Genomic DNA, 25,474 nt, shown 5'->3' with positions numbered 1-25,474 from the left:
TAATGACGTCTCACTTTTAAAGCCTTTTACTGTTGTGGTCTGGAGTATGAATCTATGGTATCATGGATATTTAACAAGAATTCTAAATTCTAAACTGCTGTCTTCATGGTTCAGTCGTATGTCGACATTTACTATGGCATTAAAACCTTTTTTGCTTTTGCACTCCAGACTTGAACAGAGCATGATGTGCCTGTATCTCTCTCTCTCTCTCTCTCTCTCTGTCTCTCACACACGCACACATCATTCCATTCACATCACATTTCCTCTCATTGTGAAGTAAACTTGTTATTTGAAGGCTCTGCCAAGCTGCCCTTTTGACCTATTCTTCCAATCTGAACCTGGTTGAACTGATTCAAATGAATCTGATCAGGGGAAAATACAATAAACAATAAACATATTAACATTATTAGTATATTGTTCACAAAAAAACCCATCTGGTCTGAGGAGTTTTGGAAGACAAGGTAGACAACAAAAATAGTACAGGACACACATGGTAAGAACTCTTTTAAATCAACATGCCTGCATGTTACATGGTGAACTAGGGTTAATCATTTTTACATTTTTTTATCTAAATCAAATAAAAGAGGATATTACATTTAAACTCAAACAGAAAAAAAACATTGGCACATTGAACAACTGAAGTCTGTCCCTAAAACGGTTCAAGAAGTAACTACTGACTTTAAAACAAGAAATAATTAACTCATGAAAGACATTTTCTAAACATTGCATCGTTAGATATGCTGATTGTGCTGTACTAAATATTGCTTATACGCAACATAACAAAGGATTGCAACACATAATAATAATAATAATAATAATAATAAAAAGCAACCTTTATAAGGTCAGGTAGCACATCATATCCCATTAAAAGCATGAGGGAGCAAAGACACTCATACTACAGTAATGTTCAGTCCAGTAACAGTGATATTAGGTCCTATTAATTAAGCACTGAAAATGACATCCAGTTGCATTGGATGCAACACAAGACTTTTTGAGGCAGAGTACAAAAAAAACAAAAAAAAAAAATCAAGTCTCAATGTGAAACGCTGAATGTGCCTTGCAAAATGACAAAACCATCAGAGTGCTGAATAACGCTGCCAGCAAAGTTGTTTTTTCTCTCTGATTATTTTTCTGGAATGAAGTACTATGTGAATAAAGTGAACACAAGACTAACCGTGCCCATAGAATAAAGCGGAATGTGCGCTTACGCAAGCAAACTAAAGGATTACTACTAAACATCCAGTGCCGGGGCGTAGCAGACAACTGAAATTTGGAATCTCACAGCGCAGACACATCTGCCAGCGATAAGTCATCAGATCGCTGCTGGATAACTCACCTCCACCTTCACCGTGAACGTGTGTTACTCATTACAGAGGGCCTGTGTAAATGCGTCTGCTTCGGCGATTTGTGTGTCTCACATGTTCCATTACCTTAAGCCACCGGGCACATAAATTGTTGGTGGGCCCACTGTCCGACTCAACCTTGGTCATACGTAAACAGGAATGTCTTTCCATGAAAAGACATTTTGCTTTCCAAACCCTCACTTTTAACTTGGCATTATAAATTTCCTAAGACGAGGGTTTCTGCAAAGCCTTTCACATGGAATCGTCAGTGTAGCAAATCACTTTCAAGTGCAAATGCATGTTTGCCTGTACAGGTGGTCAGAAGTTGCAACATAAAGGCTGCTATAAGCGTTTGCTCCTATGCACATCGACCATGAGATTGCAGTATGAAGCTAGCGCCCTCTAGTGGTTAACCATTTACAGTTCCTGTCGAGTTCCGGAATTGGACGCTTTCGCAGGATTACGCGCTCCAGTCAAATTACATCAAGAAGCCATCCCATTGCATTTCTTCTTCCATTCAGTCCTTCTCATTCCCAACAAATCGGTGCTTCCCCTATACCTCTGTGGAAAAGAGGATACTCTGTCGCTTGCTGTCTGGGGTGGGAATTGTCTCCAGCTGCAGGAAATACAGCAACACCTGCACCTGTAAGCACAGAAAAACCAAAATAGAAAGATTTTAACATTTAAGGACTCTGAAAAGGACGTAAATTTTAATGCATGAGCCATTACCTGAGACATGACCTCAAGAGACCAGCTGTCACACATTGAGAGGGGCTGCGCTGGATTGGCTGGAATCTTGCTGTCTTTCTCAGATGGACGCAGGAGGGTGGGGGCCAAACACTGTGGCCAGGTTGTGGAAGGACATCTTATTTGACATCTCATTTTCAGCAACCCTTCCCAAAACGATCGAACAAACATCATGACTTCATAGGACAAACTGACAAACAATTTACAAATGACACAGCATATCTACCACTACACATCTACTACATAAGTGACAGCAGTAGTTAACAGTCAGACTCCCTCAGATAATTAACAAACGTAATGTATAGAGCAGAAAATGAAGCTGTTACCTCTTAAGATGATCCAGCAGGAAGAGGAAGGTGAGGAGGTTGGGCTCAGGCAGTGACAGCAGCAGGTTCAGCATACAGCTCTCTTTAGCCACGCTGTCAGACAGCGCTATTGAGAAGAACAGGCTCACCGTTAAACTCTCTAATCACGGACTCTTGTGGTACACACATGAGCGACATTACAACCATATAATAACTGGGTCATAAATACAGGAGCAATATTCATCGACTCAATATTCATAAGCAAATTGAAGACACAAAGCACTCTCTGTCACATGATTGCAATCTTTTGACTAACCGATGCCTCCAGTGAAGTTGGGGTACAGCTCATCTGTGAAGAGCGGCTCTGGGAGCTCACGGAAGTAGAGTTTCAGCGTTCCAGCGATGGCGTTTACATCCATCTCACTCATTATTACTGACACATCTTTATTGTCTGTAGATCACGGAGGAACATAGAACACGAGAGCTTAGGTGAATGTTGCAGTCACACAGAGCCAAATGTGATACTACATTGCAAAAACATCAAACGAGCAAATAGGCAAGAAGCTCTGGCTGGTTAATTACTGAGATTGCAACATTTTTGTCAGGCCACTGTATATTATACTAAGTCATCATAAAGTGGGGATATCCAACATATGTTACGAATAGTAAGGAGAAAAACTCACTGGCATCAAAAGCAGCCTTCAGAGTCTGGATATCTGTGGCCACACCTGAAACTCGGTAGATGCCCACCTCCTCCATGCCCCGCCTCTCGATCTCCTCCACACACTGCCTGACGATGAGTGGGACCTTGGAGTGCTCCCGCCTGCAAAAAATTGTATTTATGGGATCATGCTAATATACCTAAACTCCTTCAAATGCACTAGATTACCCAATACAAGTTTATTGACTTTGTAAACCTCACTGATACACTTCCCATTACAAACAAGTGATTGTTAACATCAATCTACCAACAGTCAGTTCATAGCAGTGCATGACTCAGTGCATGACTAGAAGATGCCCAGAACAGACTATACATGGCAACATCTGGCCTACAGGTCTCTGACTCTAGAAATAGGAGTGCCCACAGGGCAGGTGTTTCTAATATAGTGGCAGGTGCGTGTTGAGTAGCCGAGAAGTCACTGAAAATATTTTCACTTTATATGTGCCATGTAACGGGCCATTCATTACTTCCTTTTCTAACCTTCTAATCATATGCAGAGTCAGATTTCTGCACATGCTGTTTATATTACAGGCCATATAACCAAGGCAGAACAGAACGTCTTTGACGGGCCCTTCTGCCTGTTCCTCTTCCTGTTTTTCTTTCTGCTTTTAAACTAAACTGAAAGACCTAAACTGTGGACCAAACCATGGTCCTCAGCACTTTCCCCCCCACAGGGATTTGCAGATATTTTTTTTTATGGCTCCCTTCATCAGAGCCTAAACACTGAGCTAAAGATGGATCTCTGTATGCTGAGGAAAAACTGCTGACGTGTTTGAAATTTAGCAAAACATGTCTGTAGGTGACACCCTAGCTGACCATTTCAACATGTGGAAGAATTTGGAGTATAAAGCACGGCCAGTGGCGAGAGAAGTGGCTGGGAAGGAAAAAGCCTGTCAGCTCCTATTTAAAGTAAACCAATCCCAAGTGTTTCCAGTGTTTAAAGGATTCCTGCATGGCCATTTCCTTCACTCACTTGGTAACCACTCCGATTTTCACCCCGAACACGCCGGACTGCTTCCGTGACGGCATTCGCTTCAGACTGAACTCTCTGCTGGTGAACTTCATAGACAGTTTGACCTCAATCTGAACAACAATAAAGAAATAGATCACAAGGGCTTTAACCTTACAGTAAAAGTCAAAGTGACCAAATCATTGTGGCACTGACCCCGTTCATTGTGATGACAGTCCTTTGCCAGTCCTTTCCTTGAAGTGTCTGTGGATCCAGCTGTTGGCAAAGAAAAAACATCATAATCTGAGTCTGATTCACAAAGAAGCTCATGGTAATACCATGGACGTGTCTTGTGTTAGTTTGTGATATTCTGGATTGTAATATATCTCAAATATGTCAGGGGATCTAATAATCAGGGTCATTTTAAACTCATGTCAGTACGGTTATTTAGAAGGCGTTGTCTGTCACTGCCGATTATTGAAGAGTGCATTGTTTTATGTATGCAGCACACTGTAGAACAGCCAAGAAAGAGAAAGCATGAAAAAAAGGAAAGCATTGTGTATCCAGGAAAACTGAATCAACAGCAGTATGCCTTAAACAGGTCACATTTTACAAGATAATCTGCACAATTGCAACAGATTGTGTGCAGGCAATCTGCAAGAATGCTTCTTGTGTCAAACCAGAGAAGATTTAATTTCCTAGTAGATTTATGGAGAAAACCTCTTCCAATTCAGAGATGGCATTTCTTTCTAGCTTCTACAATAAAGAAAATATGGACAACTCTAATTGTAATTATGTAATATAAATGTACTATTAATATAAAACAAGGAAAACTGAGTTAATAGCCGATGAACTTTGAAAATGCAGAATGGCTGAAATCGGTCCTCTCACCACACTCAAAAAATTATTTGTTGGGTTAACTTAATTCAATATTGACACCTATTTCCACACATTTGAATTATGCTATTTGAAACTAGAAACAAATAGAAGGGTCCTATTTGCCTGTCTTAATTTCAAATAGCATAATTCAGTATAATTAAGTTAACCCAACAAATCCTTTTTTTGAGTGCATAAAGTACATCCCCACACTTTTGGTGTAAATATTGCTATATTAAAAAGTGACTCCATCCCAGCCTGCTTACAGACACAAGGGATGTCCAACTTCATTAAATGCCCCCTCCCCCAATAGACAATATTCTGATTGTCTATTGTTTCTGGGCATTAACCAAAACTCAATCATCAAAAGTAACATTAAGTTTTTCATCCCATTATCAGGATTATCAGGTACATGTATTTGGGTCACTAATAATAAATAACAATAATGACAACAGTAATATCTATCAAATCATTAATAGTAATTATAATAATCATACTAATAACAATCAACCTCACAATTATAGAGCCATTGTCACAGTCTCGTCATGCACTAAAAAGTTGTATTAAACCATCATTATTTAAATAACAACAAAAAACACAGCAATAATAATAGTGACTGTAATCATCACCAATTGTATCAGGAAATACCTAAGTTTGTAAATTCAATTAAAATTTCAAATTTAAGTAAAGAAAGGACAATCAAACAACAATCTTTACTTTCCCCACATCTGTTTACCTTCTGCCTCAAAAGTGTACTGCGTACCCGGCCCCAGAGCCGGGCCCCAGTGCCGGGCTGTTTACTCAGACCAGGCTCTTCCTCATCCTCCTGCAGGGAGCATCTGCTGCCGATCTGGTCCAGGGTCATGTTTCTGCGGCCGCTCTCACCCATCCTGCCCCTCGACAGATCTGCTCGATTACCCCCTGCTCTCAATCACCCTCACTGGTTTCCAAGGCTACCCGGGGGGGGGGGGCTGAAATGTGTAATCCTTCCTGTCAATCTCGCTGCCATCGGCCAGCGAGCGTGCGGCAGCTTGTTAACGGCACAGAGTTCCAGCCACGCTTCTCAAAGAGTTAACGATTCCGGATCCATCCTACTGAGGTCCTGGCAAGACTTTGTCCCAGTGTGTCTTCTCTGCTGGACTCCGGCTTTTTTGTCTTAACCTTCCAGTGACGCCTTTGTCCAGCGCGACAGTAACTGTCCCAGTCATCCCACTCTCCAGATGGAGCAGTGGATTAAACCGAGGGATTCCCCTCCCACCCTGATTACAGAGCGGCTGAGCACCAGTTGTGCTGAATGAAAGCCACCCTGAAGCGGCCGATGCACAAGTTGCTGGTTTCAACATTTCTCCTCATGTGAGGCTTACTCATGACAGGTGGAGCACAAAGGTGTCCTTACACAAATCCTTTAAGGAGCCTAAGTTACTTTTTCTTGGTAATCCAGATCACCTTTCCACCCTCCAAGTCATGGTGCCAATCCTAATGTAATGTTTTGAAGTCTGCACTGCTGCATTTGTCAGCAAAATACTGATACTTTTTCAAATATTAAGTTATTAATGGAAAAATTATTGAAAGTGAATCTACTTTTCTCAGAAACAACCTCTATTTTCTTTTAAACTAGGTCCATGTCATATTTGTAAAACATAGACAAATAATCAGAATTACAATGAGAACATGTATATGGTATACCTACACAGATGCCATATACATTATTTGTAAAGTGAAATATTTTGGAATGTGACATCTAACAGCTTAATTTTTTTTAATATTACTAGAATGTTATTAGAATAGGCAATTTATAAAGCCCTCACTGTATAATGTATTGAGGATGTAAGTGCAGGAAAGTTGATTTGATTTACCTTATTTTTACCTTTTTTGAGATATAGTAGTGAATAGGTTTCTTTTTAAGGCCTGACTCCATTCAGGAACTCCTGCATTCTGATGCAGAATGCAGGACAACAGCCTTATTTTAATGATAATCACCAGCCCGCCACCGGCTTAACAAATCCAGCACAAACAAGAGTCCCACCTGCCCACAGGGGACCCTCAGTGTGTCATGTCCCAGTTTCTCTGATTGGCTGGAGCTGCTTTGCCTTCTCGTCCCCCCCTTCACAACAGCCGTAATCCCTTTCTGTCACAGCAGCCAATCAGTGGACTGCTGATGTGACCTGGCTCTGACCTGCAGCAGTTTTCCTCTTTAACTCTGGGTGGGATAATCCATAATTGTGAAATGCTCTGGGTCAACATACCATTCGCTCTCTACACTGTGTGTCACTTTTCCCTCAGGTTAGGGTTAACAACACTTCCTCTTACCTGAATGAATATTTAAGATTTCAACCAGTTAATAAAAGCAGCCCCTCCAAAATGTATACCGTCACATTACAATGCTTCCTAAATAAACTACCTGGATCTGTCCTTTAGCCACCATCTTGTCTGTGTTCTCCCCATCGTCCCTGCACAGCATTGACTTACTGTAACACAGCAGCCTGAGCGTCTGAGAGCCCTCCAGCTCAATCTCAAATTCCTGAGCACACAGGGAGAGAAAGTGGAGAGGAATGAAACATTACTTAAGAATCCATACATTAACCATTTACTGCATTTTTTAATCTCTCTCTCCCCAAACTTGCATAGGGCCACGTTGTCACATACCTCATTCCAGTTGGGCTCGGTGGTGTCTCTGTACACACGGGTCTTTGCTTTGTTCACAAAATATCCGAAGGAGTCCACCTCCAGAGTACAGTAAAGATCTGGGGCAGGAAGAGGTCAAACATTTGTCAATGGTATCTTAGTAATAGGATCTTCAAAGGGAATGTGAATTTGGATGAATAAATAGTCTCGTTATATTAATTTCATTATCAGGAGAACAGTTCACACATATATTGTTGGTCACTAAGGAGAAGATCAGGGTTCAGCTTAGTGCATATTATGTACTGATAATGATGAACATGCTGCTACATGGAAGTGTCTATGACATGAAGGATCATGATCATGATTATGTGTGATCTGTGTACAGTATGCATGCCGGGTTTTGTTCAATCTTTGCATGACTACAGAAGAAATCGTCTCCAGTGAGGAAAAAAAAGACACTTCAAAACAAAGGAATGACAGACACATCGCATCAAAACGTGAATGCTGCATTCCCAGCAGCTGCTCACTGTGGGAATTTAAAATGTCTGCCAGGTGACATGCAGTGAGACAGAATCAGGGCAGTAAAAAAAAAAAAAAAAAAAAGAGACAGGCTGGGGGTGGGGTTGTAAAATACACACAGCTATCCCCACTGCCTAGTGGTGAGTGGCATGATTATAATAAGGTCAATTAGAGTGACAGGACTTACTTAAGCTCTGCTTGAGGCCTGATGCAGAGTGAACGATAACGTTGAGGAAACCATATAGGCCAGGGGGCTCATCATCTGACAGGAAATTGGGGAAATATTACATTCACAATCAAAAATTATGTTATATTGAAAACAAAAATGTTGATAACTATATTAGAATTTAATTTGCCTTGATTTTCATTAAAGGTCCCATATTATTAATTTTTAAAAATATCTTTGTATCTTTTTTATATCTCCCTTTTAAGGTAAGGGTAGGAAATTGTCTATGCAACAGGGGGTAACCTTTCCCCTTATGACAACGTATTAATGTTAAATAATCTCACAGTAAAATTTTCATTATAGAGGACCTTTATTAAAGGAATGTGGATTTCTGGAAGGATGTTGGGATCAGTATATATGTATATTTGTGTAAAAAATGTGTTAATTGAGAAAATATACAGACATATAAGAATATATTTTAAATAAAGCATATATTCAATGTTTCTTTAAATAATAATAATAATAATAATAATGTAACATTTTAAATAACAATGTAACAACAGAATATAATAAATAAAAAAAAACTATTTGTCTTCATAGTCCCAGATGAAGTAGAAGGATTTCCTACCTTCTTTGTTAATCGTCAGTGGAATTGTATGGACAGTCTGGAGCTTCACACACGAATTGGTCAACATCTGAAGCTCAACCGATGTCAAGGAAAAACTCTTAAAACCTGCATGAGAGAAAAAATGAACTAATCTGCTCAATTTAAAAACTGCAGTCCATGTAATAACAACATTTTGATGCAGTCATTGTGTTTTTCTTCTAGAGAGAGGATCAGTTTTTACCTCATGTATCCTACTCCCTGAAAGGCTGTGAACTTACACTTTTTCTGATGCTCCCGGATGATCTCTCTCCACTCCTCACGCTCATAGTCAGATGAGATCAGGAAGGTGTAACCCTAACAATGTGTGTGATACAGAAGATGTAAGATGAAAACACCTAAAAAGTGTTAAGAAACACCTAAAGACTTTTATGTTGTCTTGCAGAACTGATGATCTTCTGTCCAAAAGAGTTTTTTTTTTTTACCTTGCCATTTCTGTTGTTCACTCTGAAAGCCATGCAGGGAGACATGAGCAAAAGAAGGGACTCCTGCTCACACAGCTTCTTCTTTAATCGCTCCAAAGCCTTGCCACCTTTGCAGGCTCTCTACGTGCACACACAAACAGACACACACAGACACAGTTTGATAAATCCTACTTTGCATCAGGGGGTCTGTATTTGGTGAATGGACATCACTCTGGCTCTAATCTGAAAATGTTGCCTTTTTGTTGCACTCTTACTTTTTCTCGCTGGATGTCATTCTTTGTCTGCGAGATCTTGATCTTCAAGGCCTCAACTTCCTCTTCAGGGATCTGTGGGACGGGGGAGGACTCTGATTCGTCAATGGACTGGAAAGTGACGTCGGCCAGTGGGATGTACCACTTACAGTCATACTGCTGTCCCTTCCTGCCATGAGACATTTATGCAAAACAAACATTAAGGAGGGGGTGTAAAAACATCTTGTCCCAGAAGATAGCGTATATAATAAAGAGCACAGGTCCCCCCTAGCTGTGCTGCCACAGAAGAACTTACCCTCCAGTTTGCTTCTTGAGTTTGGCACAGAGCAGCAGGTCTGAGAAGAGGAAGACATGACGCAGTTTCCGGGCACACTCTACCAGCTCCACCATGAAGCAGTCCTTCACAAGCTGTCGATTCTGAGAGGGAGAGACACGCGTACGCTTCAACTACAACAATGGCCTTGCATCATGTCAAGACCAGCCTCTAAAACAGAAACAGTACAAACTTTGCTGAGGTGAGACCACCTGATCACAATGAGCATTACAGTTGAAATGTTATTAATGGTATTAAAAAGTTTGTTGAAAATATAGGGTCCCCATCTATGCCACAATGTACATTGTTTCAGGGTCAAACTTTTTTCTGTCCCATAAACATAGAGATGTGTCTAGGTACCATAGTATATTATGTGCTACATATTGTTTAACATTATATGACCCTGTTCTTAAATGGTATAACAAGGGTACTGTAGTGTAAAAAAAAATATTCAACAACAGTAGACATTAGCCACTGTCGATGGATTTCCAGAAGGGGGTGCTCACATGCCATTTTATACCCCATTCAATTAAAGGGCCAAGTGGATGGGGACTACATCTCCAACAGCATGAGGTCACTTGTGAAGTAGGTGAAGGGGAAGATGACATCGAACAGAAACCAGCCAGGTCACAGACGTCAGTTTCTTTTCCACAGACCCTTATTGAACCAGTTGCTGCCACCATCATCGAATAAGCATTGTATTTAATATGGTGCCTAAATGGCGTCACTGAATGATTAGCATTATATAACAAGGAATATAATTTAATTAGACAATATATATAGAATCTCTCCGAATTTTCAATGTCGAAGAAGCACTTGGGTGCCAGAACGTTCCCGCATGGATCAAGCTACTTGAGCTAATTTTGTCTGTATAATTGCAGCCAGTGGTGCCTTTGGGTAAAGCCTAGATCTCATTCTTTCCCCTGCTGTCTGTCTATTCTGCCGTTTATTCTGAGCACTTCCCTTTGACTCTACGGCTATCTTATTGGATGCATTCATGCCACATCTGGTTTTTCCTTTGGCTGGTGTGGGAATGTGGGCAGCCGCAATGTTTATGAAGACCCTTGACCCCCCCCTCTTTGGTAGACTAACTAACCTGCTTCAAACATAGCTATCCGCAAACAACTAAAGCTCTGGCCAAGCAAGGGCCTGCTGGGTTTGTGGCTCTTATGTATCGGCCCTGGCCATGTTTCCTGTTTACTCTGAAACATCTAGAAAGACAAGCTTACCCTGTAAAAAAAGAACACTGGGTTGAAAGAGCATCCATCATATATGACAGTAATTATAAGCCTGTAGACTGAGAGCCATTGTACACAAAAAGTAGGATGTTTAGAACCATTCTGATCTCAGAACAGCATTATTTAGCTCTCAGAAGCAATCATACTTGTTTTATATGGCATACATTTTTCTATATCTTCATAAATGTATTTCCACTTCATTGTGGGTTACAAAAAAAAATATTATCATCATATCTATATTTCTAACACTAAGATACATGTTTACATATTTGCATTGAATTAGAAAAGAATGCAACATTTTCATTAGTGGTCTCAGGCTCTATTAGTTGAAAGTACACACCAAAAGATCATCATGATGTTCCTGAGGTCATTCATAGGTCTTGCCACTCATTGCAAAAACAATGTAGCCTGAGTCGATGGCCCACTGACGAGCAGAACTTTTGAACCAAGTTCCAGTAACTGTGGAGGAAGTGTGACCCGGGGTCATATGACTCACAGCTCTGGTGGGGTATAAAATGGACGGGAGGGTCAGGGGAAGAGGGTGTGGCCTGTTTTCATGGCTGATACCAGAGGGGAGAAATGTGGTCTGGAGCGTCCTTTTGTTTTCATTTTAAATACGACTCATGATTACCCTGATTCATTACACTGAGGATGCAACTGGAAATGTTCTTACAACATCCCTCCTGCACATACAGAGGAACTGACACTACCAAACACACACACACACACACACAAACTATGGTCAATATATGAACAGTTTATATGTTGGGATTGACTGACATATTTGTGTTTTACATGTTATATGTATGGTATATGTATGTAATTGAATTCACATCCAGATGTATGAGCTGTCCCATTCAATTCCCATTGCAATTCTGTGCTAAAAAGCGAGCCGTCTGCAGCTGAGGTGACCCTTTAACCCCCCATTCTTGAGGGCAAATGGCAGGGCAGGTCCTCTCAGGCCTGAAGCGCACACATCAGCATTCGGCCTGACATTAGTGTGTGTCATTAGTGTTGTTCAGCATGTAGGGCCCAGGATGTAGCAAAATACCTATCAATTACAACCCCCCCGCCTGCTCCAATCAAACTTCAACCCCTCCAAACCCCAAGTTTCAACTCATGGGTCTACTGTTAACTGCTTTCTGACACTTGTTGTGTTTGAGGGCAGTGTTATAAAGTATGGATTAAGCCTGGTTCTTGATTGATCGAAAACTTAGATGAAGGTCTCCATTCAAGTGACACAGATAATGTAAACCTGCATGCACCCAAACCTTTATGGGATTTTATGATTAAGCTTTTCCTCACCTCTCCCTTTTTGACTGTCATGGACTGGCGACGGGGGGTGATCTCCTCATTAATGCTGGACAGGAAGTTTTGTGAGATCCTGAGTGCATCCTGCAGCAGTGGGTAGTCTGGGTGACAGGAGGGGGTGTGCTTTAACAGATCCTGTTTGAAAAAGGAAGAGCATTTTCCTGCGTGAATCTTTCATTGAGCAGCAAAGATGATGCTTTTAGGCCACAGATATTTTATTTTTGGATGTAATACTTAGGGGCCATATTTAATTCATGAGATGCTTTGTGAGCTTTACTACTTCACCTTAAATGGCAAACAAAACAAAACTGTGTCATGAACCAGGTATGCACTTCCGGCTACTGTACTATATGGGCCTTTCACTTACATGTAACACAAGTGTGCTCCTGGTGATTCTGTCTACTGGCTTGTAAAGAAGTGCTGTAGGGGTGCGAGAGAAGACAAATGCATTACCACATGCTGAACTCCTCCACACAACAGGAGAAAAATGCCATCCCGTTACCATTGTCTGTTACCTTCCAGTGAGTTCTTGGCATTCTGGTCTTTGCATTCCTTATTGCCTCTTACTTTAAGGTCCTGAGAGTAGAGAAGAGCAGTACACGTACTCAAAACCAAGAGTTAATTTTGTGTTGTTAAAGGTCCCGACATGAAAATGTTTATGTTTATATCGTGCTTAGTGGTCCACTAATAATGTATCTGAAGTCTCTTTCCAAAATTCAGCCTCAGTGCAGAATTACAGCCACTTTGAGCCAGTCCCAAAATGAGATTTCCCCAGGATGCTACAGGCTAATGAGGAGGAGAGATGCGGGGCGAGGAGGAGATCGGCCTATAGTAGTGAGGGGGCATTCGCGGAAATGATGTCATCAACACCATTCACCAAGAAAAATTTTAATTAACCCATTGGTTCTTCAGAGTCTCACGTGACGGAACTAAAAAAATAAATTTTTACACCCAGTAACCAAGCAACTCCAATGATTCAAACGTTTAGAAGCCATGACGGTCGGTGGAGTTACTTTTTTAAGGGGACAAATTCCAGATTTGTCTGAGCTGCCGCTCTCTGAACGGCGAAACATAATGGCCAAAGCACTCTATACACCTATCGCCATTTCTAATGTTAATTATTAATTACATTAACATTATTAATTATTAATGTTAAATAATCTCACAAGTGAAATTATCATGATAGGGGACCTTTAAAGTCCTGTACTTTATGATCCAAAATTGCAATGAGTTTCAGTTAGGGCAATTCGACTTTATGGCCACTAAATAGCAAGTCTTACAGGAAAAATAGAATTTTACAGAGCTGAGAAATACATTTGTCACTTTACCATGTAAATCAAAGGAATATGCATTTTATGGCTCCTAAAGCACACAAAATCTTACAAGTAAGAATTATTTCATATTGGGACACTGGGGGCCTAGCATGTAAAGGAAGCAGACTCGAAAACGAAGGGTTGCAGGTTCAAATCCCAACCCGCCACTGAGGCGCCACTGAGCAAATTACCGTCCCCACACTCCCCGGGAGCCTTTCCCACTGTCCACTGCTCAGTAAGGGTGATGAGTTTAATACAGAGGACATATTTTGTTGTGTGCATGATCACAACAAACAAACAAATAATATTGGCAATTATTTAACAAATTGACAACAGGGTTGGCAGGATTGGTGAGGCAGAGCAGTGCAGCACACGAACAAGTCCGGCCCCAGGCCCTACCTCTGAGATCTCAGCAAACTGCGGGTGCGCCTGGCAGCATTTTTCTGCGGTCTCCACGGCAACCTTGTAGTTGTCCACAAAGGCCCGGTACACGCCAAGCTGGCTGGCCTTTAACGAGAAAATGAGAGAGACGACGAGAAAAGACACACAAAATGCAAAGCGTTAATTCTCCAACAAATAAAAAAAAAAAATGCACATGATTCTGCAGTGCCACACTTGTACATACTTGCCAGAATACACAGGGCTGGTTTAACAGGCCCGTCTCAGAGCCCGAACAGATGCCACATAACCATCTGACAGCTCTTCCATGGAACCATAACAGATCCCCTCAGCTGTCACTGTAATGACGCTGAGTGACAGGCCAGCGGCAACAGTACCGCGCGGGCCCAGATTTCTGGACCCAGGCCAGTCCTCTCAATAACAGGACAGTAGAGGCTTTGAACAGCGGCCCTCTAACATCCTCCAGGGCAGCTGCAGCTCCACAATTTGTAAATTCATTTAAGCCACTCAGACTCCCGAGATAAGACGCAGCGCCGAGATTGATTTGCCATTTCGCATTATAAATGACTGCATGCTTCAAAGGGGATTTAAAGGACCTTAAATTAAGATGCCTTTATCTGTTTTGGAAATTAAAGGCCAGCGCCTTGTGTTCGGTTTCACTGAGTCACCCAGTGAATGGGCATTTGTTTTCTCTTGAATCAGCACTATTCAAGGCAAGCAGTTGCCCGTTGGGCAGAGATAGCGGGCATTCTCTCCCAGGCAACATGTTAGTTGCTGCCAAAACTGAGGCTAATAAAAATCTCTCAGGGGAGGAGAGTTGATTATAAGGCAAATGAAAAGAAAAGATGGAAAAAAGTACTTGTAAAGCAGTGCATACAGCATCATGAAATTCATCCATTCAGCCACGATTATTAAAAACCATCAGATGATGGGTCGAATGCATTGAAACTTTTTCAAGTGTCTATTACAAGTACGATCTGAAGGACAGATGCTGAAAGATTGGACCAATACAGCCATTCATCTTTGAACCGTCACAGCCAGAATTCGAGAGGGGACCAGTACACCAGCACAATGGAAGGGTAGAACCAATGATGCTTTTAAAGCAATAAAGGATTAGAGGCAGGGTCACCCTAAGCGGTGGCTCCAGTATGTGACTGAGCAATGATTTATGCCCCCCACCCCCCCCAGAAAAAATCCTGAACACTCAAGCCATGAGAATCTCAGTAACGCTTTTTCAGATATGTGGTTTTAAACAGCGTGGCATATCTGTAGAATAACACAAGATGTTAATTAACAGGGCAGTAATGCACATGGGACAGCATTAACAGGGCACAGGCGCTAAGCAACCATCTCTGCACATGCTACCTGCAAACAACAGGAACTACTCCGTCTACTTCTAGAAGCCTGAGCCACATTTGGGTGATGGGCATTCACTGGAATACCCTGGGTGCCCAGTTTACAAGGGCACGTTTTAATGGACGGTGTACGAGAACACCCTGCGGCGAAAAGCCGGGGCAGTCCTGCTGTATGACATCATGGGCCTGCGTCTGCTGCGGGAGACACTGGAGCCTCTGTCCTCGGGCATTACACTGTCACCAAAACACCCCACCAGACTTCCTGTTTACCTACCCCAAGCTGGGTTAAGAACACACGCCGAAGTATGAATAATAACGCACACTCCCCCTCCCTCTCTCACACACACACACGCACAAGCACATGCAGGCGGAGCAAGTGAGGGAGATCAGAGAAGGGGGAGGGAGACAGACAGAAAAACAAAGACAGGAACATGCACACACATGCAGCAGAAATGTGATGTTCCCAGTGCACCAACATGCTGCACTAAAGTATCTTCACAACAGAAGATTCCAGTCAAAGGCAAATCACAGTATCTGGAATTCTGGAATTACAACGAGGGAAGGACATGCTGCCTCACAACAAAGACATGAGGACAGCTCTTAAAAGTGAGAGCCTCACAGTTTGTGAGCCACCAGATGGGCCATCAGGTGGCAGCAGTGCTTTCAACACACATATCTGCTATCCATCCTCTAAATTTTGGGGGTCAAAGTTCATCTTCTGTATCTTGTGTGTGATAATTCTGAGGTTTATTTGAACAAATAGGCCTTTAAAATTTCCTCATGTTACAGCAAGCTATGAGGGTGGTAGTACCCTAGTGGGAAGCACCTATGAACCAGAAGACCGCTCTTGATAAAGGCGTGCCTCAAATGTAAATACACAGGCTAAGTACTTAAAGGACTAAAGCTTGGCCCCACCCTCTGATTTGTTAACAAATAAATGATATGCTTCATAAATTCTTGCATCAAATGTTTTAATGTAATAGATGCATGAGATTCATCAAAATAAGAAGTTCGGAAATAACTTGTGACTGAAACCTACCAGCACATTATTCAAGCATGCAAAGTAAATGCCAGCGCACTAAACACACAACTGATTTGTCTTGTTCAACATCCAATAGTTTGAGCCTATGGGGCTAAACAATACATATACATATATACATATACATATATATATATATATATACACATACACACACACACACACACACACACACACACACACACACATGGGGCTACTAAAAAAGATCAGATTTCTATTGGTGAACCAAAATCTCACCAGCTTCTGAAAGAGATCTCCCACTCTCTGGTGATGGCTCCACTGTTGAACTCTGGGTAATAGGCCATCATAGAAGTCTTTGTGGATCTCGTGGAGCTCAGGGACCTTAAAGAAGATGGTCTCGATCTGCTGCAGGCTGAGGACAGGCTGAGACGTGGTGGCTGCTGCTCTCAGAGGCTTCATGGGCTGGGGTTGGTCAGACATGGCTGTTAGAAAAAACTCAACCAAACCAAGCGCAGCCCTTAAATGATATTTTTCTTGCAACACTGCATAAAAAAAAACTATTTTGCTCTGATCACACCCAAAAAGTACCTCATGATAAAATCATGATAATGAAGCCAGTTGATGAAAACCTGGGCTTTTTCTTCATAAATAATAAAAAATGCTGTACTTTTCACTCCTTCATGCTGCATCCGCACAATGATGAATGGTTAACATGCCAAGCATATTTGAGCTGTGTTTTCATCTTATGTGGTCATAAAAGAAAAATAACCTTTTTTAGGCCACATTATTAGAACACTGAGTGCAAGACAGTTGTCATGTTCTGTTTGCAAATGAATGTGTAACACTGACTGTACCACTCTGTGTATAAGAGATGGTGTGATGAGATTTAGTGTACGTGAGCATGAAAGAGAAGACATTCCAGAGCCACATCTCACCAGCAGCAGGGCTTCCAAATGGCCGAGGTACGTCTCCTCACTGGCCAGGATCCCAGACAGAACCCATTTTCGCATCTCCAGCTCCTTCTCTATGTCTAAGTCATTCTGAGAAAGTATAAGATGACAGGGAAGAGAACAGAGAGGCATATTCTCAGTCAGTACAATGACCTAAAATCTCAAACAATGCACAGAATAACCATTTGGGATCCTAAATAAAAATGTAAGGAACAGACTGAATAGAGCAGATCTGCCCACATGACTTCTTCTCACCGATTTAGGGGAATCCATGGAGCTTGAGGAGGGCATCCCATGGGGTTTGGATCGCAGACGTGGTGAGGATGAAGGGGAGTCATCAGTATAAGGCACCAGCTCGTGGTGCGGCCGGTTTTCCTCTCCCCGCTCACCATCGTAGCAATATGCTGGTGGCGGTGTGCCACCAAATGGGATGTCTGCAAAAGCATAGATTGGCACATATATTATGAGAGTTGATGTTGGACATGAACCAGAGATAAAGATGAGCAATATGGGGCTTTGGTCAATATATCAATATACAAAAGTGAGTAAACCCTCACATTTTTGTAAATATCGTATTCCAGGGGTGTGCTCCCTTTTATGAGATACTGTTTCTGCATAACACCGTTATGGTCTTGATAACTACCCACAAGCCATCAGGCATATGAACCGTTGACACACTGCACACACAATCATTATCCCCAAAGTAAACTGCACACATGGATGGTAGTCTTGCACTATAGGCCTAGTACTTGTAAATATAGTTTATTCACGTTAACAACATATGATTACTTTTCTGGAACATATTTGTGACATATATGACAAATGTTGGCTGAGATATAGATTTTGTCACCTTTCTTCACCCTGGAACTACAATACTGTATTATGAAGCAGCTATTAATACCAAACAGAAAAAGTTTTCTACGATGTCCTTCATCAGAACAAATAGTCAAGCATGATATGAGGTAAACAAGATAGGGAAACGACAAGAATAGTGATCCATGAGAATCATGTACATCAAGGAATAGTAATGTATAAAACTATAAGACTGTTCAAGCTAATTTGAAATTGTGGTATGTATGATTATGACAATAAATATTAGTGTGTTACCTGCTTGGCTACTACCACCCTTGCATTTACTTCCATCTATGACTTTTGGACTGATAACAACAGCTCTGGAGCAGCTTTAAATATCTCAGTGACACTTGCTTAACAAAATCTACACCGACAGGAGAGGAACCCCTCTGACCCAGCGAACACTTCTCTGTAAAAATGAAACCAAAGCTGTCATATGAGGCAATAGCTCGATGACTGCTCCAAATAGACCTTGGCATGTAATTGCAAAATGCACGCTGCGTATCTGCCAAGTGAAGAAAGGCAGGGTCATTGAAGCATCCATTTTAATTTACACTGTTGGAGCATTATCTTCCATCTCTAGAAATCCCAGACTCAATTATGCATCCTATTCATAATGAATTCATGACAAACTGGCTTAATGATAAAAAATGCATGCAGCAAAATGCTTGCTGCAGCTGAGTTGTGATTTTAGGCCTCGGTGAATGGAAGTAACCAGCTCTTCCTCAAGGAGGCACACATCCAAAGCAGCGAACATAAGAGAAGTAAATCTTTCCAGTGCATCCAATACTTTATTTATGAAAGTCCCAGAAGAAACACTGATTCCATTGTGCAGCAACGTCCTCAAAACAGAGACTGCATCTTTCCTGCCTCTATGACAGGAGAATTACTTTACCCATGCTGATATTGTACAGTCAGTATACAAATACATGTGTAGATGGCATCAGCCAAACTGTAAATACATATTGCCTATTCAGAATCATTTCTGTCTAAATTGAATGGCATGTTGTCTACTGTACTGTTTACTGCCTTGATAGCTATATTTGTTTTGTTGTATAGGTTTTAAGCACACTGTCTTGATCAATTTTTAATACATTCTTGTCCATATCTGAACAAAATCTGAACAATTTTATCTCTCCTTATGCTTGTGTAGAGCTGAGATGACAATAATGTTCACTTTGACTAACTTTTTTTTTTATATGGCTTCAGTAACATTTTGGTCTAATAAGGGTCAAGGCAAATCATTATGTGCTCTGATGACTGGATGAGTGGATGATGCATGTTGTGAAAGTGATGAGAATCACATGATATGGTGTCCTGCAGTCACCAGATCTTAACACAACCCAACACCTACGTTTCCATCTCCATCAACAAATCAATTTTCTAAAAAGAGGCAAAGACCTTTAGAAAAGCGAGACTGTAAAAAAAGTCATATTTGGTGAATAGCAGAACAATTGGGTCACATTTTACTCCTCTCCAACTATTTACTAATCTTTTCTGCATGTAATGAGTCACTTTCTCTTTCAAATTGTTAAAAGAAATCTCATTGCACAGCTCTGCCATTGTTCATTCACTTGTACGACAGCCTCGCTCTGTTTCTTCCACGACTTCACCCAATCCAGCGTAATAACACTGACCCATCCAGAAGGAAACAGAAGACAGTGATGGGAACAGGAATTGCTTAAGCATCCGAACTATGACTCTGTCTTATCTTTCCATCAGGACACTCAGGAAGGATCTTCTCGTGTCTCAAGAATCGTGAGGGACAACACACGGGGATTAAATCCCAGATTTCTTCTTCCTCTGAGGATGAAGCTTTGGCCACACGTACGTCTGCGTACCCCGTACCTTATCAGCTCTGCTATATTGCTTCTTAGCCTTCAAGTACATTTTCCTCATTCCTCGCCCAAACTGCGGTTTCCTATTTCCCTTCTCCCCCTCCTAGTAAGGCCAGCTCCAGTAGAACACACATCAGATTAGTGTAATTCAAGTCTGTTAAAAAAGATGTACAAATATTATAAAACATTTTCACTGACAGGAATAACTAGAATAACGAATTGCCTGAATTAGACCATGCAATTTTTTGCCATAAATCCTTGACATGTCTTGCAACACTGCAACGTTAATTAATATATTCACGTGTCATGGGAAAGGGGGTGGCTATCACTGACTGTCATTATGACTATAAAGGAACATCATAGGATTTGTCAAACTAATGATAAAAACATCAATTTCTCACTGATCTTACATTATTAGAAACTGCATGAGCCATTCATAGGTCCGAGTGAAGGAACTGTGTGGGCCATGAAAAATTATGCCAAATCTTTCTGAAATTGTGTAATCTGGTCTCAGCATTATAAACTTCAAAAAGTGAAGAGATTGTCATTGTGAAACATTGTGAAACACTGCAGCACAGCACACTGTGACACAACGAAATGTGTCGTCTGCTTTTAACCATCACCCTTGGTGAGCAGTGTGTGGGGACGGTGCTTTGCTCAGTGGCACCTCAGCGGCGCCTTTGCGGATCAAGATTCGAACCGGCAACCTTTCTGATAACAGGGTCGCTTCCTTAACTGCTAGAACACCACTGCCCCGTCAGATTGATGGATTAAATCTACTGGCATATTCTTTACTTTACTTTATTTTACTTTATTTTGCAGACGCTTTTATCCAAAGTGACTTACAATAGGAAGACACCAGCAATTCTCGTTCGATTTCTATAGATTTTGAGTTTATGAAACTAAGAGCCCCGATAAGGCCTAACTTGTCAGAAAAAGAACATGCTCATAAATTGTTAAGTGCTAGACGAATAAATTTTTTCTCGTAACGTGTATGTGAGAGAGAGGTCAGACACAGAGAAGTGTCAGGAGGCAAAGCTCCTTTATCCCTAAATCTGAACTGTCTTTACAGCACCAGTTTACAGCACATTGCACCAGTCTTAAGATGTAGTCTCTCTAAAGGTGAAAAACATTCTTTGTCTGCTCTTTGTAAACTGCTGCAAAATTAACATTTGTGCAACGCAAAGGTCTTTATTGACATATTATAATTGGCTTCTTTTTTCAGGCGTCAGAAAAAAAAAAAAAAAAACTTTTACGACTACCTATGTATTACAAGTAATTCATTATCACCCGACAGGCCTTTTTGGAAAAGTATGAAATCTTCCCAGCCCAGCTGACCTATCTGGATGAATGGGCATGTGCCGGCATTTTCTGGCCATATCTGATCTAGATGCTTCTGGCTCGCGATTCAGCCACGGTCATGTGATGCAGCACGGCAATTTTTTACACGTTGACATGATCTGACTTTAGCCCAAAAACATATCACACAGCAATAAGAGGAACCAACTCGAACATTTTAAAATGCTCTTTAGTATATTTGAAGTGTTCTGGTGGTTATTTATTAGAGTAAATGTCCAAATGTCCAAGGGTCTTGGCTTTTCCACAAAACGTATTTTTTCTTAATTGCTATGACTAATGTTTGCTCAGAAGGAAATTTTTTCAGTGGTTGTGGTTTAAGTAAACATCACATCACCCAAAAAGTTCCTTTTAAGTTGCGACATCCCGGTTGTGAAATAACAGGACAATAAAAGTGGGTGTTGGGAGGGCGCAGCCTACAAGATCGCCCTGTCCTAGGGAAACAGGAAAGAGAGGATTCCGGAAGCGGGCCTGGCGGATGGCCTGGCACCGGCGGGAGAATAGACAGAGGCTCAGTAAACCCAGCGGGGCTGGGTTAGGAGAGAGAGAGAGCTGGTCGTGGCAGCCTGTGAATGCAGAGGAGGAAGAGGTGCCAAAAGGGCAGCCTGGGTTTTTTTTTTTTTTCCCCTCCAAGATCGCCCAGTAGTTGCCGAGCGGAGTCAAAAACACTTCCTCTCACGTCGGCTAGGCACATGAGCTGGCTGAAGAGGCTTTTCGTTTTGAATGGGAGGGAGTCACATCTGCAGAGAGAGGGAGGGAAATAGTCCCTCTTCAATGAAACCCTCCAAAAAGTTCTCTTTATGGAAACACTTTGACCATTAATGCATGCAAGCCTGGCATCTACAGCAATAGATTATTGAGTCTTATTTCCAGATAAGTCATTTTATGTGTTATGTGTGTGTTATTACGGGTTTAATCCGCCCGTCACCATGATCTCCTGACTCCCTGACAACCAGATCTAGTGTTCAGGAAGTGTGCAGCAGGACCTAACAGAGTATTCAGCTATCCATCAACTGAACACGGAAACAGATACTCGGTGCAAGGTCACTTTCCGAGAGACGGACAGTCAAGTGTGAACCCACCCTCTAACCCAAGCAGAGCTCACGATAACCAAGCAGGCACGATTCACATGCTTTAAAACTGAGCTCTTTATAAAACGTCTTTTGCATGGCCCGACAGTCCACTGATCCCTCCAGTGATAACTCTTACTCTAACACTGTGCATTCACATATAATCCAGCAGGCTGTAATCTTTTAAAACAGGACCATGAACAGAGTTGAAGCCCAACTCCACACAAAGGCACATGATCTCACTGGCTTTTCACTAAAACAACTCCACCGCAAGCCCTGCACTGTGAGCTTAACATTGTTTTAATTTTGCAATCAGGGCTGGATTAAATGCACCTTAATAACATTGCATAATGAGACTTAGTGCAACAGCTGTACTCACGCGGGGTCGCCAGTGTGCTCAGAGTTGAAATGAATCTTGCTGCGCTGTCACTTTAAACCATTGTGCTTTGGCTGTACGTAAGTGTTATTCAGGAATTAATTTTTTTTTATTAAAATAGTGTGTTCAACCCCAAACATAGTATAGACATAATACATTATACATGTGCCAAAAGGTTAGCTCTGAAAACGCCCACAAACTATAAAATAAAATCACAATGGCACAAAAAGTCTGTGGCCTTCACATGAGCTGTGACCTCATGTGGCTTGAGAGGGGATCATACGGAGTTGGGAGAAAGTACCAAACATACAATCGAAATCCACTTACAGAAGTCTTCACTGTGTTCCATGATAAATCCGATGCTGTGGAGATTTTTGTACCCTTGTCCTGACTGATACCTTTCAACAATTTATATTTATGGCATTTAGTAGACGCCCTAATCCAGAGCCTATAATGAGTGGTTACAGGGACAGTCCCTCTGGAGACACTCAGGGTTAAGTGTCATGCTCAGGGACATAATTGTAGTAAGTGGTATTTGAACCTGTGACTTTGTGGTATTCTGGTTTGTAAATTCTAAATGACCAGCGGAACTTTAAATCTTACTAGGCAAGTGACCTTTATTCCAGGTTAATCCGAGTCTCTTCAAAAGCTGGCAGGTTTGAACCCATGAAGACTGAATGCTTTGCTTCAACAAATTATTTTCCCGGCGTGAAACCGGCTTTTTCTATACTTTGAATTGTACAGGTTATAGGTCACATGAACCTTATGTTAACCAGATGGTTAGTTTATCATTTACAAGTTATTATTGCCTATATGTACAACAATAAAAAAAAAAGTGAACCTGCAAAACTGTGTTGTTAAATGCAATTCTGTCGAATATTTGGTCCAACCAACTTTTATGCTGGTGCACCTGAGGCAAAAAGTTAGTCTAAAGCCTGGCCTCAGTGGCACCTTGATGTTTCAGGATACGGATACGAGTCTGCTAGGCCACCACTGCTGGTGTCAAACCAGATTACAAGAACAAAAAGTTAAAGTATGAAAAATACTACTTCTCAACTACAAAATGGTGAGGGATTGGCTCACCGGCATTCATCCTGAAATTATGCAGGGTCATCCATACAGTGAATCAGTGCATCCCATTCACTATGGGGACATAATACTAATCACATAGAGTATAGCTTTTAACTGCACATGGGGTGTAGCATTATAGTAAGCCAACACAATTTCGCCAGTACCAGCCGGTTGACAGAATATCAACAGGAAATATTTCTGATCTGTGGGACAGCGAGGACACATCCTCGACTTCCCGGCATCAGCTGATGAAAAGTTTGTGTGTATTTAGGTCCTTGGGCCTGACCACCCTACCTTGAGTCAAGGAGCAGCTGATAAGGACTCAAGCTTTCCCAGAATTGTGGAAGCAGGAAAAAAAGAGAGCAGGAAAAAGCTCCTCATGGCACTGACAGTGATCAGGCTGCTGTTTCTATTCCTGATAAGACTTTCCTGTTTATGAGCGCAACGGCTCCATCAATCTCACTTGGCAGAGGCACTCTGGTGTTGGCACATCTCTACCAGGATCAGACAACATGATGCATCTCAGTCACTGATGATCAATACAGAACTGCGCGAATCTGACCAAAGCAAGAAAGTGACGTCACCAAATCTGTGTCACATTTCTCACATTAGGGTATACTGGCCCAAACATGAGATGTAGTTGTCTAGGGGGCAGTGGTGGCCTAGCGGGTAAGTAAATGGACACATAATCAGAAGGTTGCCGCTTCGAATCCCGAACCGCAAAGGTGCCACTGAGCAAAGCACCGTCCCCACACACTGCTCCCCGGGCGCCTTTCATAGCTGCCCACTGTTCACTAAAGGTGATGGTTAAAAGCATAGGACACATTTCATTGTGTTTCACAATGATAGTCACTTCACTTTCTTTCAAAAACAATACTGGTCGAGTAGGGCCGAAAAAAAATGGGACATTGTGTTATATTTGGGACAGGGATGTAACGGTGCCTCAGTTACATATTACGACCATTCCTGCTCAAGTCCTGTAAAGGTCCTGTAAATTGCTGACTCTTGACACTCACTTGGGTCTTCATACATTCATTGTGCATTCTGCAAGTGACTGCACATTGACAGTCCAGTGTGAATACATGTACCCCTACAGCCGTAATGGATCATATCCCAGAAATCAATGGGCACAAGGAAGACATTAAAACAGGTCAAAATCTGCATTTGCAGAAACCAATCTTATCCTAGTGCACATCATACTGCACATTTCTAAGCGTGATTCTTCAGTGATTAGGGTTGTTGAAATTGCTGCATCGTGATGCAGACGTGGATAATTCTGCATCGATGCAGTGCAGATCATAACTGATTATATCATAAAGAGGTTGCTTGCTGCGGCGCTCCAGGTAGGAGTTTTGCGCCACTCGGCGAGTGTTCGATCTGACCCTTCGAAACACACAAAGCTGATCTCTTGAGTGTCTCAGTGTCTGAGTGTACAGAGATC

The 25,474-nt window shown here is 41.7% G+C and overlaps 1 protein-coding gene across 1 annotated transcript; it reads right to left on the bottom strand.

Moving 5' to 3' along the window:
* Positions 1-491: 491 nt before the first annotated feature.
* Positions 492-23,326, bottom strand: LOC114798783 (breakpoint cluster region protein-like). The gene is given in 24 exon segments (XM_028994736.1): positions 492-1,986; positions 2,073-2,174; positions 2,176-2,236; positions 2,417-2,522; positions 2,712-2,846; positions 3,079-3,218; positions 4,090-4,199; positions 4,282-4,341; positions 7,343-7,462; positions 7,588-7,685; positions 8,273-8,347; positions 8,880-8,984; positions 9,137-9,212; positions 9,341-9,460; positions 9,595-9,760; positions 9,887-10,008; positions 12,448-12,588; positions 12,821-12,873; positions 12,969-13,029; positions 14,166-14,273; positions 16,797-16,982; positions 17,456-17,560; positions 17,726-17,904; positions 23,290-23,326. Coding segments are annotated over 24 exon segments (2,541 nt in total). The 5' UTR covers positions 23,312-23,326; the 3' UTR covers positions 492-1,896.
* Positions 23,327-25,474: the final 2,148 nt, after the last annotated feature.

The sequence above is a fragment of the Denticeps clupeoides genome, chromosome 10, assembly GCF_900700375.1.
Source record: "Denticeps clupeoides chromosome 10, fDenClu1.1, whole genome shotgun sequence".
Classification (NCBI taxonomy): domain Eukaryota; kingdom Metazoa; phylum Chordata; class Actinopteri; order Clupeiformes; family Denticipitidae; genus Denticeps; species Denticeps clupeoides.
The sequence above is the reverse complement of the archived record's forward strand: the minus strand, read 5'-3'. Positions and strand labels throughout refer to the sequence as shown.